Source organism: Mesoplodon densirostris, chromosome 19 (genome assembly GCF_025265405.1).
Source record: "Mesoplodon densirostris isolate mMesDen1 chromosome 19, mMesDen1 primary haplotype, whole genome shotgun sequence".
Classification (NCBI taxonomy): Eukaryota; Metazoa; Chordata; class Mammalia; order Artiodactyla; family Ziphiidae; genus Mesoplodon; species Mesoplodon densirostris.
In genome coordinates this window covers 38377519-38399543 of record NC_082679.1, presented here as the reverse complement: position 1 = coordinate 38399543, position 22025 = coordinate 38377519, and the positions used below count along the sequence as shown (strand labels likewise).

Below are 22025 nucleotides of genomic sequence, written 5' to 3'. Positions count from 1 at the left end.
ACTGCTCAATCAGTTCAGAAGAGAAAACCACATCAACTGAGTCATAAAAGGGCCTCCCCCTTCCACGCACACCCACAATTTATCCAGACCCTCCCCTCCAGGATGCTCTGTCACCCGGGACTCCTTGGGAGTCTGCACAGGGATGCCGATCCCGCTTTACGGGGAGACTTCAGAGAAGGGCAAGGGCTCGCCCAAGGGCACACAGCGCCAGAGAGGCATTCGGCAGGGAGCCGGTAGTTGACTGCTCTGCTAGCGGCCGCCAGTTTATCCCGAGGCTCGGAAGCTAAGGGTGAGGAGGGAGCGAAGGAGCGGTCAAAGCTGCCGCGAATATGGGGGATATTGTCAGCAGGAGGCTTTCCCAGGGAGAGAAACGGGCGGCTATCTAGGCTGGTTCTGGTGGGGCCATCTCATTGACCACGGCCTCAGTTTCCGCGTCAAAGAGATGGCAACTTGGTGTGGCTCCGGGATGCACCGGCAGGCGGTGTGCGAAGGGTTAAAGGGGAGGGTTTCGTGGCGAGGGCGGGGCCGGGATTCCGGCCGCACCTGGCGGCTCCCGACCGCTCGCCCAGACGCCGCGCGTAGCCCTGGGAGACGTATCGTGATCGCGAGTCTCCTCGGAGGAGCCGCGCAGAAGCCGGCACCCGCCGCGGGGAGGGGCGGCGACGGCGGCGGGAGCAGCCTGTGGAGGCGAGCGGAGCCGCCATGGCTGAATTCCCGTCTAAAGTGAGCACGCGGACCAGCAGCCCGGCGCAGGGAGGCGGCGCCGCGGTTTCGGCGCTGCGCCCAGACCTGGGCTTCGTGCGCTCCAGCCTCGGGGCGCTCATGCTGCTGCAGTTGGTGAGCGCGCGCTTGGAGCCTGGGGTCCGGGTCCGGCGGGTGGCGGGGTGTCCCGGGGGGCCAGGAGGGGTCGGGGGCTCCAGAGCTGCCCTTTTTCCTTGCTTCTCGCACACCCCCAGCCCAAGTTCACATGCGCCCGGATGCGCCGTGCCTTCCTCGGGGGCGCCCCTAGGACGGACGCCCCCGAGATCACCCTGGAACCCTCTCACCCCGAGACGTCCTAGTTGCCGTCTCTTTGAGCACGCACAAGGTGCACCAATGTCAGAGTGCCCACCTCAGCGCCCCATCACTCCCTCCCAAATGGTCACCAAAAGGTCACCCACAGAAGCTCTCACAAAAGCCACAATCACCGCGCGCCACTCTCTCGCTCTGTTTCCCCGTCTCTGGCTCTCCCTCTGCCAGGACTAAGCCCCCAGCCCTCCAGCACCCAGCCTGAGGCAAAGTTCACTCTCATCTGACCCTCTGCCAAGCTCCCAGCGGCTCCCCGTGGCTGCACCCCAGAACACTCCTCGTCTAACCGAGTGGGCACATCCGGTCCAGCACAGACCCTTCGGCAGGGCCCTATGGGCTCCCGCGCGGGAGCCCGGCCCTTCTGTCTTCCACTGGGTAACCAGCCGGTTTCTGGCCGGTTTGACGGGCCCCTTGGGGCCGAGATACCGCGCCCAACGCTGGGGGAGGGATTTGTGGGAAGCCAGAGGCAGGACACCTCTATATCCAATACCCTTTGTAGACCCCAGCCGAGGCCGATCGGTGGGAACACCCCTCTCCCCACACACCAATTTCAGGCTTGAGGCTGTTAGCTTTCTCCCCATGGTACCCTCTGGTGCGAGTCGGGAAGCTGGGGGGCTGCCCTGTGGGAGGGGCTTGGTGCGTTTTCAGAGGACATGGGGGGAATTGGAGGTGGGCCAAGATCCATTTTGCATTAGGGCACCTCCTGCTGTCCCACTGCTGGGTCCTAGCAAGGCTGCCAGGTTTAGGACTGAAGGCAGGGTCCGAGACCAAACCTCCCTCCTTACCGCAGGTGAGCATTCTTCCTCCTGGGCCAGTGCCGTCTCTCTTTCAGAATTCCTCAAATCTCTTCCTGTGGGGCCCCTCCCCCACCTCAGCCTCAGACTCTCTCGGAGGTTTAAAATGTAGATCTTGGTCCCCACCCCCGGGAAAAATGTGGAATTGGAATCTCAGTCACTACAGCCCAGAAATCTACATTTTTAACTTCTCTCTGAGCAGTCTGGCAGATTCTTTGTGAAGGGGCGGGGCGGGGCGGGGGAGAGGTCCCGACAGAGGACTAATTTAAATCTGCAAGTAGGAAAAGCCTGTCCGGAGCACTGCTGAGCGCTAGGCTCCCGGGTGGTTGTGAAGGGTACAGAAGCCAAGCAGGAAGGGAGTCCCAGTCCCAGGGGTGAGAAAGGGCAGAGGAGAGGGGTGATCAATTCTGAGTCCAGGGAGGCTCATGGAGGACAGGTGGCTTGAGCAGGGACTTCACTGAAATCTGAGGCAGAGGTAGGGAAAGGGTGTTCAAAGGGCGGGCCACTGTGCAGAGCAAGCCTTGGGGCTGGGGAAGTGGAAGGGAAGTGGGGAGAGTAGCCAGCAGGTTGGTTTAGCCATTGTAGGGGAGGAAGAAATTTTCCTCTACCCGTCTAGTTCTTCTGGCTGGTCTAAGAGTGAGATTAACAGGAGAAGATCAAAGTTTAATCACATGTACACATGGGAAAGACCCAGAAAAACTGAGAAACTCGCAAAATGGCCAAGTCCCTCCCCTTAAATACCATCTTCAGCTAAAGACACAAGAGGTTGTTGAGGATGGGGAGCCAGTTATGGGAGGTGAGCAGGAAAAGCACAGTAAACAATTGTGATTCAGATTTAAGTCGTTACTTTTTCCAATGATATGTTTCTAGAGATTTGATCAACCTCTTCGTACTGTGAGGGAGACACCCTTACAGATGGAGATTTCCCTTACACGTGTAAATGTTTCTTACAAAAGGGTAAGAAACTTTGGTTTTCAGTTTTTCCCATGTCTGCTGTTTCTTAGATCAGCGGTTTAAAATTATTATGCCAAGAGATGAATTTTGGGGTGGCAAGTTTTGCTCCCCTACACTGGAGCTGAAGCACTTGTTTCTGGGTGGCCAGAAGCAGAAGGCTTGAATACCTTGCGAGAAGTGGTGACCATATTCTGTTCTCAGCCTTAGGGGGTTTGGAACAGCAGAGGGATCCCTACTGGGCTGAGCAGGATGAGGCTGCCTGGTGGGTCCCCAGGGTTAGCTCCCGGCAGACAGGACCTGAGCATCAGTCTCTTTTGCATTTGAACAATGAAACTTGGAATAAGGGGAACTAGAGGAAGGCCCTGCTGTGCCTGCAAGGACTGGGGTAGCTTCCTGTGGCAGAGGCTTGTGTGTCTGATTTGGGGGTCCCCGTGGGCTGAGCATCTGGGTCCCATCGTGCAAATGTAGACACTGAGGTGTCCGTGGAATGCAGGACTGGCCTGGAGAGCTGTGGTGGAGCTTGGCACTTAGACTCCCAGGGACTGAGTGTGAGTGGGATGGCCTTCTTCTGCACCCCCTGCAGTGCTTTTGGGGCCCGGGGGAAGGGGGACAAGGGTCTCCCATCAGAGTTCTGAAGTTCTGCACCTTTTAGTGCCTTCACCAATTGGCTTGTGGGAGAAGCTGCTTCCTGAACTGTTTCTCTGGCAAAGGACAGTTCCACTGGGTCTGAGACAAGGAGGGTTCCACTCAACAGGCACCCCGTCTTCTGGGAAGCCATCATAGCTCCCATCACTTAGGTGCAAACTAAGCTCCAGGCCTTCTGCCAAGAGCTTCATATTCTCTTATTCTCCTCCACTTTACAGGTGAGGAAACTGAGGCTCAGGGGTCAGTTGTTTGCCCAAGAGCTCACAGAGTGATAGAGCTGGGATCTAAGCCCTGAGTGGCCTGACTTTTCTGATCCGTGCTCTGTTACCACACTCATCTGGGCACTGGGTGTGGTGCTGTTGTGGGAGTGATGGAGACCCCAGGCTCAGGGCCTGCTGTCCAGAAGCTCTTTGTCTGTGAGCTCAAAGGATGAGCTACCTGTGGAGGGATCAGGGAAGGCTGCCTGGAGGAGGCAGTACATGGGAAGGTGAAAGCTAATTCTCCATCAGACCCTTTTGTTTCCCAGGATCTGGTGAAGAGTTCCAGATGTGGGAGGAGGGCAGTGGGAAGGGGAGGTAGAAAGGCCCCAGCTTCTTGAGAAGGAGATGTGTTCTTTGTTTATTTTAGTATTAAATGTGTCCTGAAGAACCAACCTCAGTGTTCACTGATTTATCGCTCCCCCACCCCATCTAGCTCCAGAAAGAACATGAGATGGAATATGATATCAAGTCACATATGATGGAAGAGTTAACGTAATATATTTTTAAAAGTTGGTGGTGTATGTGTGGGTTGGGTAGGGATTGACTTAAAGAGAGCTAAAAGGAGATCTGGAATCTGTCGCAAGTTTAAGGCTGTCGATTCTTTGTTGAGTTTCCTAGCAGCCTAGGCAAAAAGGGAAACATGAATTTATGCAGATAGCATCTAAAAATGGAAGCAGGCAAGTTTGATCTAGAGACAGCTCTTGGTCATTAAAAACCTGGAAGCTTTTTTTTTTTTAATACAGCAGGTTCTTATTAGTTATCTATTTTATACATATTAGTGTATATATGTCAATCCCAATCTCCCAAGTCATCACACGTGGGAGGTAGGGTGCTTTGGACGGGAAGGAGAGGAAATTCAGGAAGGGGAACTCACCAGGAGCCAGGGCCACTAGGGAAGGCTTCCTGATGGAAGTGGGCCCTGAAGGGTTTAGTTACGTGGGAGGGGCAGTAAGGAGGTGCAGAGCAGATGACCCTTGGAATACCTCGTATAAAGGCCCAGCGGTCAGAAGGCGTCCTTGAGGCTCAGGACATAGAAACCATATGAATGGCCTGTGTTGGTAGGGCAGTTGTGTTTGGCACCTTTTATCCTTCCTTCTTGCCCTGTCTCCTGGGATTGGGGGTGGTCACATGATTCCCAGTTGGCAGGTGAATAAACAGATCAGAAGCCTCACCTGCCACTTGATCACAGTGATCCATGGGTGGTGGTGAGAGTATTGGTGGAAGCAGAGAGCCTTGGGTTCAAATCCTAGCTCTGTCATGTTGGGCAAGTTCCCTAATATCCCTGAGCCTCAGTTTCCTTGTCTGTGAAATGGTGATGGTGGGATTGTGAGGAATGTGGAAGCTGATGCCTACAAAGGGCTTAGCGCTGTGTATGTTAGAACGAAGGGCAGTTAGTATTCACAGGGTCATAGAATCCTAGGGCTCTTACACTTGCTCCCAAAAGCCCCTCGGTGTGTCCTCAACATGAGCTTGCATTCTTCCAGGGACAGGGAGCTCAGTCCCTCTAAAGGCTACCTGCTCCATCTTTGTGCACCTGGGAGTGTGAGAAAGTTTTTCCTTGTGGTAGTCCTGACTCTCTCTCCAGCCCCACAAGGCATGGCAGCCCCTTTTCAGGTTGGGGGCAGGGCAGAGGCTGAAAGTCAACTCTTTAGGTTGGCTAGACAAGGCTGTGGGGATCTTCGAGGTGTGAGCAGAGGTTGGCCATATTGGAATCACAGTGTTGGGGACTCACAGGGTTTTCCATAGCACTGAGTTTCGTGAGTTCAGCCTCCTTAGGGCAGCATTCCCCGCCCTGCATACTCCCCACCTTCCTTCCTACTCCACTGTACCCAGCAAAACAATGCCTGTATTGTTAGCTCCGCCTACCCGCCCCACTTTGTGGCTAGGAGAGTGTCGAGTGTTTGGAATCAATTTATAATTATGTAACAATATATGGACACATTATCCTTAAAAAGAAAAAACCTATTACAGGTAAGGCTAAAGTTATTCTTGGATCCCCTACCCCTCTCCCCAAGGGAACTGCTGTGTTGGGGTGTTTCTAGTTCTTTTTACTGTGCATTTTAAAAAACCTTGATGGTTTTATTCTGTATCCTTTGTTGGGTTGCTTTTCTCACACCCAGGGCACCTGCATCTCTTCATGTTATGCAGAGCTGTCTGCCTCCTTCCTGTTTCGGGCTATCCCAGGATGTCACGGTAGGGCCCTAGCTCATTTAGCCATTTCTCTGTTGATGGGCCTGTTTTTATTCTTTGAAAAAATTATACAGACGCACGGCAAAAATGTTCCAGCAGTCCAAAGCGTTATCAATGAAAATGTAATCTCTCATCCCAGTCGGGTCACTCCTCACACCCCCACCCCCCGCCCTTGCCCGAGGCATCATGGGTGTGGCATTCCAGAGTGAGTCAGTGCAGTTATTTCTACACTTAACCCCTCTCAAAACACAGGTAGGCGCACTCTGCCTGTGTGCCCTGCCACGCTTTTACCCCCTTGGCAATACACCTAGGGATGTTCTATATCATTGCACATAGAGCTACACGTATCTTTCTCTTTTTAATCTTTTATTTCCTTAATTTCTTTAATAGGTAATGTATTTACAACAGTCTAGAATAAGAAAGAGTGGGAAAGAACACAGTGAAAAATCTCTGTCCCATTTGGTTAGAGTTGACCTCCCCCATGCCCATTCTTCTCCGTTTCCCGTGTAGCATTTTAGGCTTTCTTCAAGGAGATCTGCAAATGTGGCTATAGATCCCCACCTCTCCCCACTTTACTCCAGGGCTATAGTCTATCCACATCCTTCTGCACTTTTCCTTTTTCACTTAAAAGTGTGTCCTGGAGGTCTTTTCATCTCAGTACCTGAAGCGTGATCACTTCTCTTGCGGCTTCTGTAGCAGCCCATCCCGCAGCTGTGGTGTGAGTTGTGTGGCCCGTCCCTTTGTTGACAGACACTTGGGTTTCCACTCTTGCTGTTCCACACTGTGTCACGGTGAATGATCTCGCCCAAGCCACTGAGCACATCTATATGGTACATTTCTGGAAGGGGGACCGCTGGCTCAGGTTATGTGTGTTAGCGATTTTGTTACAGATTGTCAGATGCCCTCCATAGGGGTCACATTTGTGCCCCTCAGTGAGCCTTCTCATAGAGTGCCTGTTCCCTACAGCTCCCATCTGACAGGCGAAGTGGCAGGTCAGGGTAGCATTGTTTTGCATTTCTCTTATGAGTGAGGTTAAAGAACCTCACTTTTTAGAGCCATTTGCATTTCCTTGTATGTTTGCTTCTTTCCACATTCTATTAAGTTGTTGGTCTTTGTCCTATCAATTGCTAGGAGTGCTAGATTATTTGCAAATATTTTTTTCCTAGTTTGTTTTTTGACTTTGCTCAGGGTATTTTGTTTTGTTTTGTTTTTTTATGGTGTTTTTTGTTTGCTTGTTTGTTTTGTTTTGTTTTTGGTCAGAAAGACTTATTTTTATGTTGCTGAATTTCTTGTTTTCTTTCCTTTTCGTTTTTTCTTTCTGGCTTCTGGAAACTGTGTCAGAGTTAGGACTTTCCCACCTAGAGGTAATAAAGAAATTCTCCCATGTAGGGCTTGGAAAGTGTTGCATCATCCACAGTCAATCACAGTCCCAGAAGATTGCTGGAGGAGACCGCCTCATTTGGGTGCTAAAGTGTCTTTAGTGCCTTCCCAACACTTTTTTTTTTTTTTTTTGCAGTACGAGGGCCTCTCACTGTTATGGTCTCTCCCGTTGCGGAGCACAGGCTCCGGCCTCGCAGGCTCAGCGGCCATGGCTCACGGGCCTAGCCGCTCCGCAGCATGTGGGATCTTCCCGGACCGGGGCATGAACCTGCGTCCCCTGCGTCGGCAGGCGGACTCTCAACCGCTGCGCCACCAGGGAAGCCCCCCACACTTTTTAAATTTAAATCTGGAGCTCTGGATCCTGGGAAGACAACTGTATCTATCTGGGATGTATTAATATTGTTAATTTTTGTTGTATTTAATTTTATAGTTAGCTTCTATTGTGGTAGATAATGCAGGTTTTCTACTTTTTAGTGATTTAGAAGTTTCTTTTTAAAATTCTTATTTGTGTGATAAATCCACATTCATCAATGAGGACTAGTTAAATAAATTATGATACATTTATGCAGTGGCATATGATACAGTTAGTAAAAAGATAACTTCTTACCCCTCAACGAAAACAATAAGGCAGCTCTGTATGTATGTAATGATGGACAATCTCCAGGCTGTATGGTTAAGTGGAAAATGCAAGGTGAAAACCTGTGTGTGTAGAATACTGTCATTTGTCTGGGAGAAATACACGCAGGCTATATAAATATACACACTCGCCTATCTGAAGTGTATGTGTGTGCATGCCTAGGTAGTCTTTGGCAAGACACTTGAGAAATCACTCTTGGCTGCCCCCAGGGAAGAAATTGAGTATCAGGGGAAGAGGGAAACATGCTAAAAACACCATTTTGTTACCTATCATGTCATATATATCATGCATTTAAAAAATAAAATAACTTATCAAAAAAATCTTTCAAATAAATGAAAATAGTGGGTAAAAAAACAGGACAGGTCATTTATGGGTACAGCCAAAGCTATGAAGATGGCACTTGAAGTCTCCCTCAGGCCCAAAGAGGGGAAGGCACTTTCCCAGGATCACAGAGCAGCAAGCAATGGCTTTGAGTTCAGTGTTACTGGCTGGGTGACCTTTTCTTAACCATCTGTAAGTGGAAAGAGGTAAAGGCCACGGAGCTGTCCATGTGTGGTGGATGCTCTCAGTTTCTGTTGGAGTATCAGGGCCAGGTGTTGGTGGTTACTCCTTATCAGCTGATGAGTTTGTGGTGGAATTCAGTGAGGATTATGCCCTGATTTCCTGCTCTTAGATGGCCTGAGGGAGCTGCAGGGGGTCCTGCCCTGGCCCCCATGGCGATTTGGAACCTGAGTGTTGGGGGGAGAGCCTGTTTTCCTTGGCATCCAGTGAGCCCAGCCCTGGATATAAACTGGTCCTTTGCTGTTGGGCTGAGTCGGCCCCTCCTGTTTGCCCAAGGGGTGGGAGGACAGGGTGGTACCACAAGGTCTCACGGAGAGGTGAGAGCAGGAAGGCCAGGGCTGAAGGTCAGGCAGGGCCCAGCTGCTAGGGAACAGACCTGGGGCTGTTCTGGGATGTCTGAGCTTCATTCAGTTAGGAGCGGAGAGGTCAGATACCAGATGATCTGCCAGCCTGTATGAGATTAGCCAGATGGGGTCACTTGTCTGTCCTCGAAGTTTAGATGGGGTGGGGCTTGCTCAGTGTCACCCCAAACATTAGTGACAGAGTCAGGACTAGAGCTGGTGTCTGAGGAAGGAAGTCCAGGGAATAAGGAAAACCCTCACTTTAGGCTGCCCCTCCCCCCGGCCCTGTTCCTCAGCAGGTAGAGAGGCCAGGCCTCATGGGGCTAATGAAGTTCATACGCTCCCAGCAGCCAGCTCTCTCTGGAGGGCCGATGGCCGGACGGGGACCCGCCTGGGGTGCTGAGAACCTAAGACTCTGTCATCCCTCTCCACCCAGGGTTCAAGGACTGCCCCTGCCCCTTCTCTGCTCCCGCCTCCAGGGCAGTGATGCTCCCTGCAAACAAATTAGTCTCCAGGGAGTGTCCCTACCTCCTGGAATTTGGAGTTCTGTTCTCTTGTGGGCATCTCTATCTACTGGGTCACAGAACTGTCCCCACCCTTACCGCGCATGACCTTGGGCCACGTCCATCTCTTCCGAGAGCTTTGGCTTCCTCATCCGTGAAATGGGCCAAGTGCTTTACTTGAGAGAGTTGGGCTTCCTGGGAGTGAAGCACTGGCGGGGGCTGGATTTGGACTTGACCTGGGCTTTCAAGGGGACTAAGGCCTTCATGGGAAAGTTCTGTGTCGCTGTAAGGGTCTTAGTGCTGGGGAGGCACAGGTTGACTTTCTGGGGAGGACCAGGACACCCCCAAGGGAGGAAAGGGAGGAAGGTGAGCAGGTCTTAATTTCTGGAACCTCACCCAGGGGGTGCATTGCTGCTGGCTCTGGGAGCCAGGGAAGGCCTGGCGGATGCCTTGGGGATGCCTCTCTGTAGAGGGGACCTGCTTAGTCTCTGGCCCCAGAGTACAGAAAGGGAACCAGCAAGGGGGTAGGCAGGAGGCAGCTTGAGCTTCATGTTGGGAAGATTTTTCTAGAACCCTGAGAGAGACCCCAAAGGAAGAGTGGTGGCAGTGGGCTCCTTGACATGCAGGCTGCACACAGGGGCCGGAGGTCCTCATGAGGGGCTCTGGGGGCGGCGGGGCCATGGGGGCAGAAGTCACTTTCATCTCTAGTTCTGGGACTCGGGGACTCAGGAATAACAAGCAGTGTGATAAAGGCTGCATTTGGAGAGCCCTGGAGGTGAACCAGGCCCTGAGCCAGTGTTCCCATCCTCCTCCTCCTCCCTGGCAGCCCAGGCTGGGAGCGGGGTGCTCGTGGGTGGGGACCCTGGTTGCCGGGCTCCCCACTGCACTTCGGGGCCTATAACAGTGCCTGGCAGAGAGCGGGCCCTCGGGAGAGTTTCTTCAGTGACTCGATTTGGTAACTCACGTGCCTGCTTTTCAGGTAACAAAAGGGAGTCTTGGCCGAGTTAAATACCACCCCAGACCGGGTCACTTGGCTCAGACTGGGTTCTGAATCTGCCCTCGCACCTCCTGTAGAGCTGGGGTGTGATGGCCTAGGATTCTCGAAGGCTCATAGTGTACAGAGCGGGAATTCCAAGGAGACTTTCCCTAGAGCCCGGCCCCTCTGCACAGGGGGGAAGGAGGTGGTGTGTGGAGTTGTTGTGGCCACGCAGGCACCCGGAGCCTCTGTCCCCTGCGCCTTTGTCTCCTGGGACACAATGGGTGGCTTTTTGTCCCCATAAAGTCCCTTTCACTGTAGGGAGAAGGGCCAGGGCGGGGGTGGAGCATGGGCCTGGTCAGGCCAAGTCCTGAGTGTCCTCAGCTGCCCAGATGTGTCCCTGTGAGGGGGAACCCCGGGAAGGGTTCACGTGGTCCCCTGGGCCTCAGTTTTCTGGATGATGCAGTGGGGAGAAGGGAGTCCTGGGGGCTGTTGGATGGGCCCTGCCCTCAGATTGTTTCTAAAACATTTGGTTTCATTGCCAGTGTTTAAAAAGCTGAAGATTTCATGTAGAAATTCGGATTTCTAACGTCTCCTGAAAAATCAGAAGTTCTTGGGACTGCCCTGGTGGTCCAGTGGTTAAGACTCTGAGCTTCCAGTGCAGGGGGCATGTGTTCAATCCCTGGTTGGGGAACTAAAATCTGGCATGCTGCATGGTGCGGCCGGAAAAAAAAAAAAAAAAAAAAGTCAGAAGTTCTGGCTGAACTTCTGGCCTGCGTTCCCCCAGACACCAGCAGGCTGCTCTCAGCTACACAGACCTCCCCTGGCCCACCTTAGTCACTTCTGTGACCTGTGTGCCTTGGCGGCTGCTGAGTTTGAAACCCTAATGTCAGCCTCCAGGCACTGAGGTTTTGTGCCCCGCGTGGACGCTGCGGTCTGGGGTTTACTCCCCCTAAGCTGTGTAACAGCCCTCCTAGCCACTCACAACTTCTGCAACTTTTCACTTTTTCCTTTACAGTATTTTACTTGCATGACACACCTATGAGGTGACCAGGAGAGGTGTACTTGTCCAAGCCCCTCACGTGTCAGATGAAGAAACAAACCAGAAAGGTTAGGTGCCTCTTCTAAGACCACACGGCAAATCTACAAGGGTCTAACTCAGCCCAGGAGGTGGAGAGGATTAAAAGGAGAGTTGGCGTGACCATCTTTGGGCGGGAGAGGAGTTAGCCAAGTGCTCATGGGGTTGGTGGGGTCCCTCCAGTAAGTACAAGGGAGGGAAGGCTGTGGGCCCCCCTGGAGGAGCCCTGTGTTGAGGAGTGTCAGGCCTCAGACTTAGGGGATCCTTGGAGAACACTGAGCAGACCTCCCTTGCTCCCATTGTACAGGGGGGAAGACTGAGGTCTAAAGGGGGTAAAGGGTTCTGCCCAGGGACCCTTAGCCTGTGAGGAGTGGAGGGAGTGTAGCTGCAGGAGGTGACCTAGTGGGGGGGCTGGACTGGGTTCTGCTTCCTACCACCTGCGTACCTCCCTTTCTTTGGATAAGCCCAGCTGCCTTATCTGAAAGGTGGGCGGGGGCCCCACTGGCTGAGGGCCCTTATCTGCCAGGAACTGTGCCTGGTGCTTATTAGATGCATTATCTCTCTAAGGCCTCACACCCCTAGGAACTGCATACACTATTACTACTGCAGGAAACCAGCCACAGAGAATGGATTGGGAAACCCATGTTCTAACCTCTCAGAGTGATAACATTAGAGCACGGAGAGTGTTAAGTCTATGTTGGACATTGGTCTAAGTACCTTACCTTACACATATTACTTCATTTACATCTACCCTGTGAGGTAGGCACATTTTGAATATAAGGACACTGAGGCACAGAGAGGTTCAGTAACTTGCCCGAGGTCACACAGCTAGTAAGTTGGCAGGGCCAGAGCTTGAACCCAGGGAGTTAATAGACCACCTTTCCATTAGAGTTAATGCCAACATCCCCCAGTTAAATCAGATCGTAACAGCCATTTGTAGACTTAAAGAGTAGCTAAGAAAGATGTATTCGTTTCCTACAGCTGCCATAACAAAATGCCACAAACTAGGTTGCCTAAAAAACGTAACAAGGGGCTTCCCTGGTGGCTCAGTGGTTGAGCGTCCACCTGCCGATGCAGGGGACATGGGTTCATGCCCCGGTCCGGGAAGATTCCACATGCCGTGGAGCGGCTAGGCCCGTGAGCCATGGCCGCTGAGCCTGCACGTCCGGAGCCTGTGCTCCGCAACGGGAGAGGCCACAACAGTGAGAGGCCCGTGTACTGCAAAAAACAAACAAACACAAAAAACAGAGGGACTTCCCTGGCGGTCTAGTGGTTAAGACTCCATGCTTCCACTGCAGGGGGGCATGGGTTTGATCCCTAGTCAGGGAACTAAGATCCCACATGCCACGTGGTGTGGCCAAAAATAAAACAAACATTTATTGTCTCACAGTATTAGAAGTCCAAAATCAAGGTGCTGGCAAGGTTGGTTCCTTCTGGAGGCTTTGAAGGAGAGTCTGTTCCATGCCTCTCTCCTAGCTTCTGGTGGTTGCCAGCAATCCTTTGTTGTTCCTTGGCTTGGAGACACATCACTCTAATCTCTGCCTCCATCTTCACATGGTGTTCTCCCTCTGTGTGTCTCTTTGTCCAGTTTCCCTCTTATAAGAACTCCAGTCCCTGGATTGGGGCCCACCCTAACTGAGGAATGCCTCTTGGTCAGGCATTTGTGACTAATCCCTCTCCTCTCTGGCCCTGCAGATGCTTTTAACAAAAATATCTCTGTTATCCAGTCCTTGAGAAATTTTTGTTTGAAGGTGCAAAGGTCCTGGGGCATGTGTGAATGTGACCTTTTTGACAGCCATCATTTAAAGAGAAAATCCCTAATCAGAAATCTTTAGGTTTTCAGGAAGACAGGGTTTGTTTTTTTCCTTCAAGATTTCCAGACCTTTCTCTTTGTTTATCTGCAGTGCATGCCTGAGGAGGTGTTGCTGGGGTCTCAGAGAGTTTGGAAGGACCAAGGGGATGAGGTTTGGTTCTGTGTATGTATGTGTATGTGTGTGTGTCTCTCTTTAAGAGTAAGACACACAGGGCTTCCCTGGTGGCGCAGTGGTTTAGAGTCTGCCTGCCGATGCAGGGGACACGGGTTCGTGCCCCGGTCCGGGAGGATCCCACGTGCCGCGGAGCGGCTGGTCCCGTGAGCCGTGGCTGCTGAGCCTGCGCGGCCGGAGCCTGTGCTCTGCAACGGGAGAGGCCACGGCAGTGAGAGGCCCACGTACAGCAAAAAAAAAAAAAAAAAAAAAAAAAGAGTAAGACACACAGATATATGTGTAGACCCCAATGGAGAAACATGGGGACAGATGAACACGTAGGCAAGAGACAGGGACCCCCAGAGGTAAAGGCACAGAGTTCTGCTGTTCGTCACACGGCTCCCTCCCTTCACCTCTCTCATGCTCACATGTCCCAGTGAGATCTTTCTTGGCCTTCTTATCCTTCTCAGCTGGATTTTTCCCCACAGCACATATCCTGTGTTTCCCTCATGTATTGGGTTTTTATCTGCTACCCGCCCCGCTGCCCCCCACCAGGAGAGCAGGGCTTTTCATGTTTTGGCTCACACACAGTGGTAGGTGCTCAACAGAGATTTGTTGAATGAGTGAACCCAGAGGGATGCACACGGCAAGGCCTGTGGTCAGAGAGGGTGTCAGAATTGCAAGAGGGCCTGGGTGAAGCCCTGCGTGCAGGTGGCAGCGGTGGGGCCTCCTGCCTTGCTCTCCATGCTCGTCATCCTACTGCCCTCCCCCTGCACAGTGGGGTTTACTGTTCTGTACTGGACTATAAGACAAGTCCTCTGGCCTCTTCCAGCTAGACTGTGGGTCCACAGCAGGAGGGAGGGGTCCAGCGGCTCCTGCAGCTTCTGGAGATGAGGCCTGAGCCCAGCTCCCCATGCAGGGCCACCCAGGCCAGCAGAGGGTCAACACATGCATGTAGGGGTGCCCTGTCCTGGGCTGGGGCACTTCCTGCAGATTCTTGGGGCTGGGGGTGAGGGGACGGGAAAAACCAGTCTGTCTGGTTGAGATGGGGGAGGGCAGAAACCAAGGCGGCTCCCTGGGCACAGGGCCAGGGCAGCAAGGCCAGAAGGAACACCAGAAATTCCCACTGCTTATCCAGCAGCTTTGTCTCTCAGAGGCTGCGCTTGCTGATCCGGAAATCAGGGCTGGGCAGGAGGGCGAGGCAGAGACCGAAGCGCCTGGATGCCTGGGGGGCCTCGCCCCTCGGAGCCAGCGAAGTGTCCTCATTTTTTATACATCACTAAGTAACTCTCAGTAGCCCAGGTTCCAGAGAACAACAGATCTGGGTTCAAATCCTGCCCTGCCCCTTACCCACCGGTGACTGTAGATGACTCATTTTCCTCTGAGCTCCTGTTTGGAAAATGGGGATAATACATAATACTGGCTAATGAGAGGGTTAGGGGGAAGTCAATGAAATAAAAGGGAAGGTGCTTACCTGAGGCCTGGCACACAGCTGGAGGGCATTATGTGGTTATTGTGACCAAGCCCATGAGTAATACACCAACAATTGATAAGTGTACATTAGTGTAAACCCAGATCCGATCCTTTCTTGATTTTTCAGTTCACTGCATTTTCTAACTTCCTTTCAGATAGTTGGAACCAGGCAACATGATGGCATGGAGGCCTGTAAGGACCCTGCTTTAAGTGAGGAGATAATTGTCTGTCCCTGACACGTTCAGTCCTCCCCTGGGAGGGTCCTGCGCCCTGCTGCTTCGGGAGTGTCTGTTCTCCTTTGTAACAGTGACCTCCCCCAGCCCTGGGGGCTCTTGGCCCCGCTGATGTGTCTGTTTCAGGCAGGGTGTCCTGAGGATGGGTGGTTGGGGGGCTGTGCTGAGCCCCCCCGCACTCTGGGTCCTCATGGGTAAGGGCTCTGCCCCCAGCGGTGTGACTGCCCTCAAGGCTCTGCTACCTGTCCCACCTTCCTCGCCTGCAAACTGGGCCCCATGGGCCACCCAGCCTGTTGGTGGTGGCTAGAGGAGAGCGCTAGAGGCTAGAGGTGGGGCAGGGGAGGCTGGCAGGGTGCAGTGTGGGGTGGGCGTCCCTGGGGTCTCACCCCCCCACACCCCGGATCGGGAGGAGGAGCAGGTGCAAAAATCTGGAGAGAGGGGAATGGGCGCTTTCCTGAGTCTCCCACTCCCACCCCTGGGTGGAGGGAGGCAGGGCCGGGAGCACATTCACCGATTCACCCCTGCGTCCTCTTGTGACACACAGCACCTGTGGGGGGCGGGGGTCTGACCTCTTGTTTCCTGAATAAGGAAACTGAGGCCAGTTATTTCCGAGCATGTGTTTATCGAGCAGGTCTACGCGCCAGGCACTGCCGGGCACTGGAGACACAGCGATGACCAAAGAAGGATTCCTCGGGGGCCTGCGTTCTAGCAGGCGGACTAGAGTTGCCCTGGTGAGCCGCACAGAGCGGGAAGGCACTTGCCTGGTGTCCCATAGCCCAGGCAGGATGAGAGCCCAGCTCCTGACTCCCAAGCCCAGGGCTCCACCTCTCACTTCCAGGTGGTGGGGAGAAAGGAAAGTCGTCACAGGGGCTGCTGGACGCCCGGCCTCAGCTAGGCTCATTCCTGCCCTGACCCCACAGGTGTAGGGGGATCGATACAGAAACTTCCCTTTTGGTCCTTGGCAGGGGTGCTTCAGTGGGGTGCCTGGCAGGCCCCCACTCTGGCTGCTCTGGAGTGAGTGACAGCTCTCCCGTGTCTGGTCTAGGAGCTTGCGGCGGGGGGACTTTCTGTCCCCCAAACCAGCAGCAGAGGTGGGTTTCGCTCCTGAGCCACTTCCCTGCGATCTGACTGATGGTTGGCTCATCCTCGAGACGGTGGCAAGGTCACTGGGAGCCTTGGTGTCACACACTACCCACGGGAGGAAGAGTGACAGCTTTCTGTGTCTTCATCAGCAAAGCAGCCTTTCTCCACAGCCCCCCGGTAGATCCTCCCTCCCTCAGCGGCCGGTCCCAAGGCCTGCTGCCGGCCTGGGATTCTGGAGAATGAATGCCCTTGTGATGAAGGAGGACGTCCTGGCCTATGGGGTCTCAGCCAGCAGGGAAGGGGCCAGGAGAGGCTTGGGGGAGGCTAGGATGGCCACAGGTGAGGTACCACCCTGCCAAGTTCCCCATGAGGCCACTGAGGGGGGTTCAGCCAACCTACCCGTGTAGAATTCCCTGCAGCACAGTGTCCTGAGCTGGAATTGTTTATGTATACAAACCCCCGTGGGTCCTGAACCTGAGGTAGGTATGCTCTTTATACTCATGTGACAGGTGATGTGTCCAGAGCACAGATGACAGGTGATGTGTCCAGAGCACAGAGTGGTTGTGAGCTTACCCAGTGTCACACAGCTGGTAAGGGGAGTGCATTTTAAATCAGGCAGTCGGCTCCGGAGGCCATGCTGTCAGCCGCTACACACACTACAGGGATGTTGGGGCCCACCCTGCCACATAGGAATGGTGTGATAGGTCCTTTTTCTTTTCTGAGGCCCAGTTTCACCTGTAAGGCGGGGATGGTAACACCTGTATTGAGGGGCAGTTAGGAGAGTCGGAGAAGCTGAGCGTGGAAGGGGCTTGGTAGGGCACCAGGCAGAGGTCACCGTACCTCTGGGACTCTGTGATTGTGTGTCCCTCCCTCAGGGATGTGCTGGTGACTTCATCTTTCTTTCAGAGGCTTTTAGTAAGCCCCTGACCAAGCTCGGGTCCTGTACTGGGTGCTGAGATGCACCTATGAATGGGACAGTCATTGTCTTGCCCGTGGGGAACTGGGCAAGCCTGGGACACCACCCCTCGGGGGCTGCAGGGGTCTCACCCTGGAGGCAGCGGGGTGGAAGGCACTGCTGCTGTGGCTTCCAGTCTGGGGAAGGAAACAGAATTACAGTCTTGGGTGGTGGGTGCCTGGGGGGCCATGTGAGCACAGAAGAGAGTTCTGGAACCCAGACTGGAGGAGCAGGGAAGGTGCCCTGGAGCACGTAACATTTCAGCTGAGATCTGAAAGGAGCACGTTACCAGGCAAGGGCTTGGTATGTGTTGGTATGCAGTAGGTGCCAAATAAATTTTTCTTGGGCAAATGAGAAATGTGTCCTGCAGAGGGCACCCCACGGCAAAGGCCTGGAAGCCTCTGGTCTGTGGCCTCCGGCCTGAGTGCTGGGGGCTCTGGGAGACGCTGGCCCTGTCTCGCTCCCTCCAGGTGCTGGGGCTGCTGGTGTGGGCCCTGATTGCCGACACCCCGTACCACCTGTACCCAGCCTATGGCTGGGTGATGTTTGTCGCTGTCTTCCTCTGGCTGGTGACAATCGTCTTCTTCATCCTCTACCTGTTTCAGCTGCACTTGAAGCTATACATGGTGCCTTGGCCGCTGGTGGTGAGTCTGGGTAGGAACCCTGGGGGTGGGTCCAGGCTGAGCCCTCTGCCTCTGGGTGTAGCTGTGACAATGCAGCCTTCCCTAAATGAGAAGTGGCAGGTGGGGGTTGGCTGAAGTCCTCGCTGGCCTGTAGCTCTGGGTGGGGGAGGGAGGATTGGTGGTTCAGGTGTCCAGTTTTTCTGAGCACTGAGAGCCATGAATCCAGGAGGACTTAGGCTTGACTTTCTCCCACGAAGGGAGAAGAAGTGAGGGGCTGTTGAATGGAGAGACCAGAGGCCATTTGGGATCTTGAAAATATTTTTCCTTTTGGGGGGTAGTCGGGATTTGAATCTGTGGGTTCTGACTGGCAGCCCTGGGCCTGGAGGTTGGGCTGAGCTGGCAGGAACCACTGAGGCTGGGCCCGGTGTGTGCAGGATGGGCTGGGCTCAACGTGCCAGCTCACAGCACCGCCCCCCCCCCCCCAACGCACCCCGCTGTCTGCAGGGTGAGGCCCCTGCAGCCTGGCAGAGGATGGTGTCCTGGGTTGCCCGGGTCAGTCTCCTTAGGACACAGAGCTGTGAGTGTCCATAGGAAGTACCCTGGCCAGACACAGAGAAAGCTGCTAGGGCTTTTTTCTCTGACCCGGAAAACCCCTGCAGCTGGGGTCTGAGGCTTTCAGTGAGCAGAGAGAGGCAAGAGAGGCACATGATTGTAAGACAAGCAAAGCTGGGACTAGGCAGCATTGTTTGCAATTCAATGACTTTTGAAGCTGAGGAAACGTGAGTCATCCTCAAGACAGACGGGGTTTGTTAGATCTTGACATCACTGGCAGGAGCCAGGTGGTGTTTGCGGCGGGCACTGGGCTTGGAGGGGAGATCCTGGCATGAGGAGGGGGCGGCCTGACTTCCTGGCTAGGGTCCAGCCCCTGCCTCGTGTCCTAGGAGCCTTGAAGAAAGACATCCCCGGAGATGGAGGGGCCTTGATGTCTCTTAGCACAGATCTGGGGCCCAGCCACAGCTGCTGATGTGGCCTTTCCCAGGCCATGATGGCAAGGCAGTGTCTCACCCTCCTATAGGAGGCTGAATTATGATTGCCAAATTGGGCTTTTCTGGGATAGGGGGTACAAGCCCCCTTCCGGGTGCAGGTAAGAGGCGTGAGTCAAACAGGTCAGGAGGGGTTGTGGAGAACCCGCACCCATCTGTCAATAGGAAGCCGCCTCTACTCAGCTCTATTGTTAGTGGGAATACAGGTGCCAAATCTTGGTATTTTAAGACTGAAAGTTTTATATGAAATCTTAAAGTTTTCGTATGAATCAAATTTAAAATGTTCGTAATATTTTTTAAAAATCTGTGGGATGAGCCAAACATGCCTGAAGGCCACCAATTTGCGATCTCTGCTAAGTGTCAACTGGCTCCGGGGGCCAAGCGTTGGGGGAATGGGATTGTCAGCCCAGGACCCTTCCTTGCCAGTCTGGCTTAGGGGTCCTCACCCTGGCATTTGACATGGGGCCTAGAGCCTAGGATGTGGCCGAAAGGCAGACATAGGTTCTTACCACTGAGGGCAGAGAGGGCTCAGGGGCAACAGGGAGGGCTGGGCCTGGCTGGGAGCCAACACAGGCAGGCCCCGGGTTCTCCAGCTGGTGCACTCAGAGACAGGCTTGGCTTGGTCTCTTGCCGTCAGGAATGGGTTTTGCCTCGTCGAACTGTTGCTGTCCTGACCAGGTCGCTTTAGCAGCCCCTCCACACACCCCCCATCTCTCAGCCTTCGGTATGTTTACGTTCCCTGCTCATATGGCCTCCAGGCTGACCCTGTGTAGACCGCTGTCTCTTGAGGCCTTTTTAGTGGGAAAGACCCACGTGTCTCCATCCCCATCCTTGAGCCGCGGCCCCTGTTCTGGCTACTAAATGGATGTGCTCGTGGGGACCAGGAGGTTCCACAGTTCCCGGAAGTGTCTCATGTCTTAAGACTGTTCTCTCCCCCACCTACCCCCAGTTAATGATATTTAATGTGGGCGCCACCGTCCTCTACGTCACGGCCTTCGTCAGCTGCTCTGCTTCGGTTGAACTGACGTCCCTGAAGGGCACCAGGCCGTACAACCAGCGTGCAGCTGCCTCCGTGAGTATGGTTCCCTGGGGCACCCTTGGCAGTTACAGGGGAGACGGGCCAAAGCAAGGTCTGGGTCCCTGGACTCTCACTGCTCCCTGGTCCCAGGCCAGGCACCTGTCACATGCTGAATTACCCTCCTCTCAGTGGGCTCACAGTTTTCCATAATTAACAGCAAAACCCTGAGGAACCAGAATGCTTGGGAAATACTTGGGTGGCACAAATGAAGCCTGGGTTAACTTTACTGTGAATCAGTCGTGCTGCAATGATTTAGGGTCATATGTCCCCTTGGAGCATCTGTTAAAAGCGCTCTATCCTCCCCCCTCGAGAAAGGCACGCACAAAAACCTTTCGGTTTAAACCATTTGGGAGATCCTCAGGCTCTCCCATGCAGCTCAAACTCGGGCTCCACGTCGGGTAGCCAGTGAAGTACCAGAATCCCCTCCGTACCCGGCACGCCTCACCCACGAGCCCCTGCAGGCACTTCCTCAGTGTCCTTCCACTCCCTCAGTGGGGAGGGGGACAGGGACTGCCAGTCCTTTCGACAGACCAGGAAACTGAGGCTGAGAGGTGAAGGGACACGCCTAAACTGAGTCCTGGGTAGGGCGGGAGTTAGACCAGGACTTGGGTTTCCTCATTCTTTCTGGTGAGGATGCTTTTGAAATCTGTGAACTCAGTCACCAGGATAGAGACATGGAAATTCTGAACGTGGCCTTAGGTGCTAGTGTAGGGATACCTATGAATTGATTCCAGAAAACTCCTAGGGTAGCTGAACATTGCCATTTTAAAACTGAATCCCTGAAATGTGTCTATAAAGTAGCTCCTACCCCTTGGTGACTCTTAGCACACTGTCCAGTTATCCCTCTCAGTCTAAGACACACCTTGCTCGTGTGGTTAACGGTTCCCCACTAGAATATGAAGTTGGCACCCCAGAACCTGGTACCCATCAGCCCCCACGGTGGTTAAGTGGGTGTACGGTTAAGGAGGAGGTGGTGTGGCTCCAGAGCAGCTCATTCTGGTTAATTGAGGGGCCCCGGGTTTCACTGTCCGCATCTACCTTCCTGGTGCTTGTATCACTGTCATGGCCCCCAGCCCCATGTGCCGTGCTGCAGACAGACTCACCTCTGCTGTCTTCTCTTTCAGTTCTTTTCGTGTTTAGTGATGATTGCCTATGGAGTGAGCGCTTTCTTCAGCTTCCAGGTCTGGCGAGGAGTAGGCAGCAATGCAGCCACCAGTCAGATGGCTGGCGGCTATGCCTAAACCACTGGTGCCATGGGCCACCCTGGGCCTGAGGGCTCTAGCCTGGTCCCTGTGCAGGTGGCCCCACAAGCCCGAAGCCTGAGCCCTGCATGGAGTCAGCCCGGAAGGGACTACACTTGCTCTTCTCTGCTCATCAGACTCCTTGGGCTCACCCCACACTCCCAAGGAATCAGGATCCTTCCTCTGGCAGGCGCATGGGCTGGAGAGAGGCCAACAGCCAAGACCTCTCCATCCTCCATATTCAGCAGAAGGTGATGGGGGATACAGGACTCTCTCTGCTTTGTCTTTAGGACTTCGGTGTCCAAGGCTGGAACCCAGCCTTCTCATTGGCACTAAATACACTAACAATGACTCCAGACTTGCAGCCCACCATAGAATATGCCTAACAAACAAGCAGCAATTATTTATCTCTGTTTTTGTTCTGGGAAGCTGAGCAAATTCATGAAACTGTTCTGATTCCTTAAAACATAATCCTGGTCTGACCCTCCCCCAAGCCAGCATGTCACTTGTAGGGAAACATGTCGAAAGAGGGTTATGATGCTGACAGCATGGTCTTCCTTTCCTACATTTCAGACATACCAGTTATTTTAAACCAGTTTTAAGTGACTTCTCAATGATGAAAAGCTTAGCCAGGTTTCCCTCCCTTTCCCAAGCCCTTGTTTGTAGTTTTCCCTTTGGGAAAAGCTAACCTCAATGCCTACTGCCTCCTTGACACTGTTAATCAGGCACCTGGGAAATGAGGGAGGGAGGGAGGGAGGGGAGAGCAAGGCCTTGCGAGTGAGTTGTCCTGTGCTTGGTGGCGACTTTGTTGTTTTTGTTTTTTTACAAAAATAAAGATGAAAGAACTTATTTGGAAAAGATGTTGGGGAATCACGGTTATAGATGCTTATAAGCTCCAGGAAAGCTGCAGCATAAGTCAGTACAGTCAGCCCTCCATATCCGTGG

At 53.5% G+C, this 22025-nt stretch overlaps 1 protein-coding gene across 1 annotated transcript; it reads left to right on the top strand.

Annotated features, from left to right (window-relative positions):
- Positions 1–590: 590 nt before the first annotated feature.
- Positions 591–21775, top strand: PLLP (plasmolipin). The gene is made up of 4 exons (XM_060084719.1): positions 591–837; positions 17566–17739; positions 19711–19833; positions 20964–21775. Exons 1-4 carry the CDS (start codon positions 703–705, stop codon positions 21078–21080), a joined length of 549 nt encoding a protein of 182 aa, XP_059940702.1. The 5' UTR covers positions 591–702; the 3' UTR covers positions 21081–21775.
- Positions 21776–22025: the final 250 nt, after the last annotated feature.

What these genes read in the sequence shown, in the direction of transcription:
- PLLP (XM_060084719.1), top strand. Translation starts at nt 703, where the DNA reads ATGGCTGAATTCCCGTCTAAAGTGAGCACGCGGACCAGCAGCCCGGCG. An exon ending in CGCTCATGCTGCTGCAGTTG is followed by an intron (nt 838 to 17,565) that starts GTGAGCGCGCGC and finishes CGCTCCCTCCAG; the next exon opens with GTGCTGGGGCTGCTGGTGTG. An exon ending in ACCAGCGTGCAGCTGCCTCC is followed by an intron (nt 19,834 to 20,963) that starts GTGAGTATGGTT and finishes CTTCTCTTTCAG; the next exon opens with TTCTTTTCGTGTTTAGTGAT.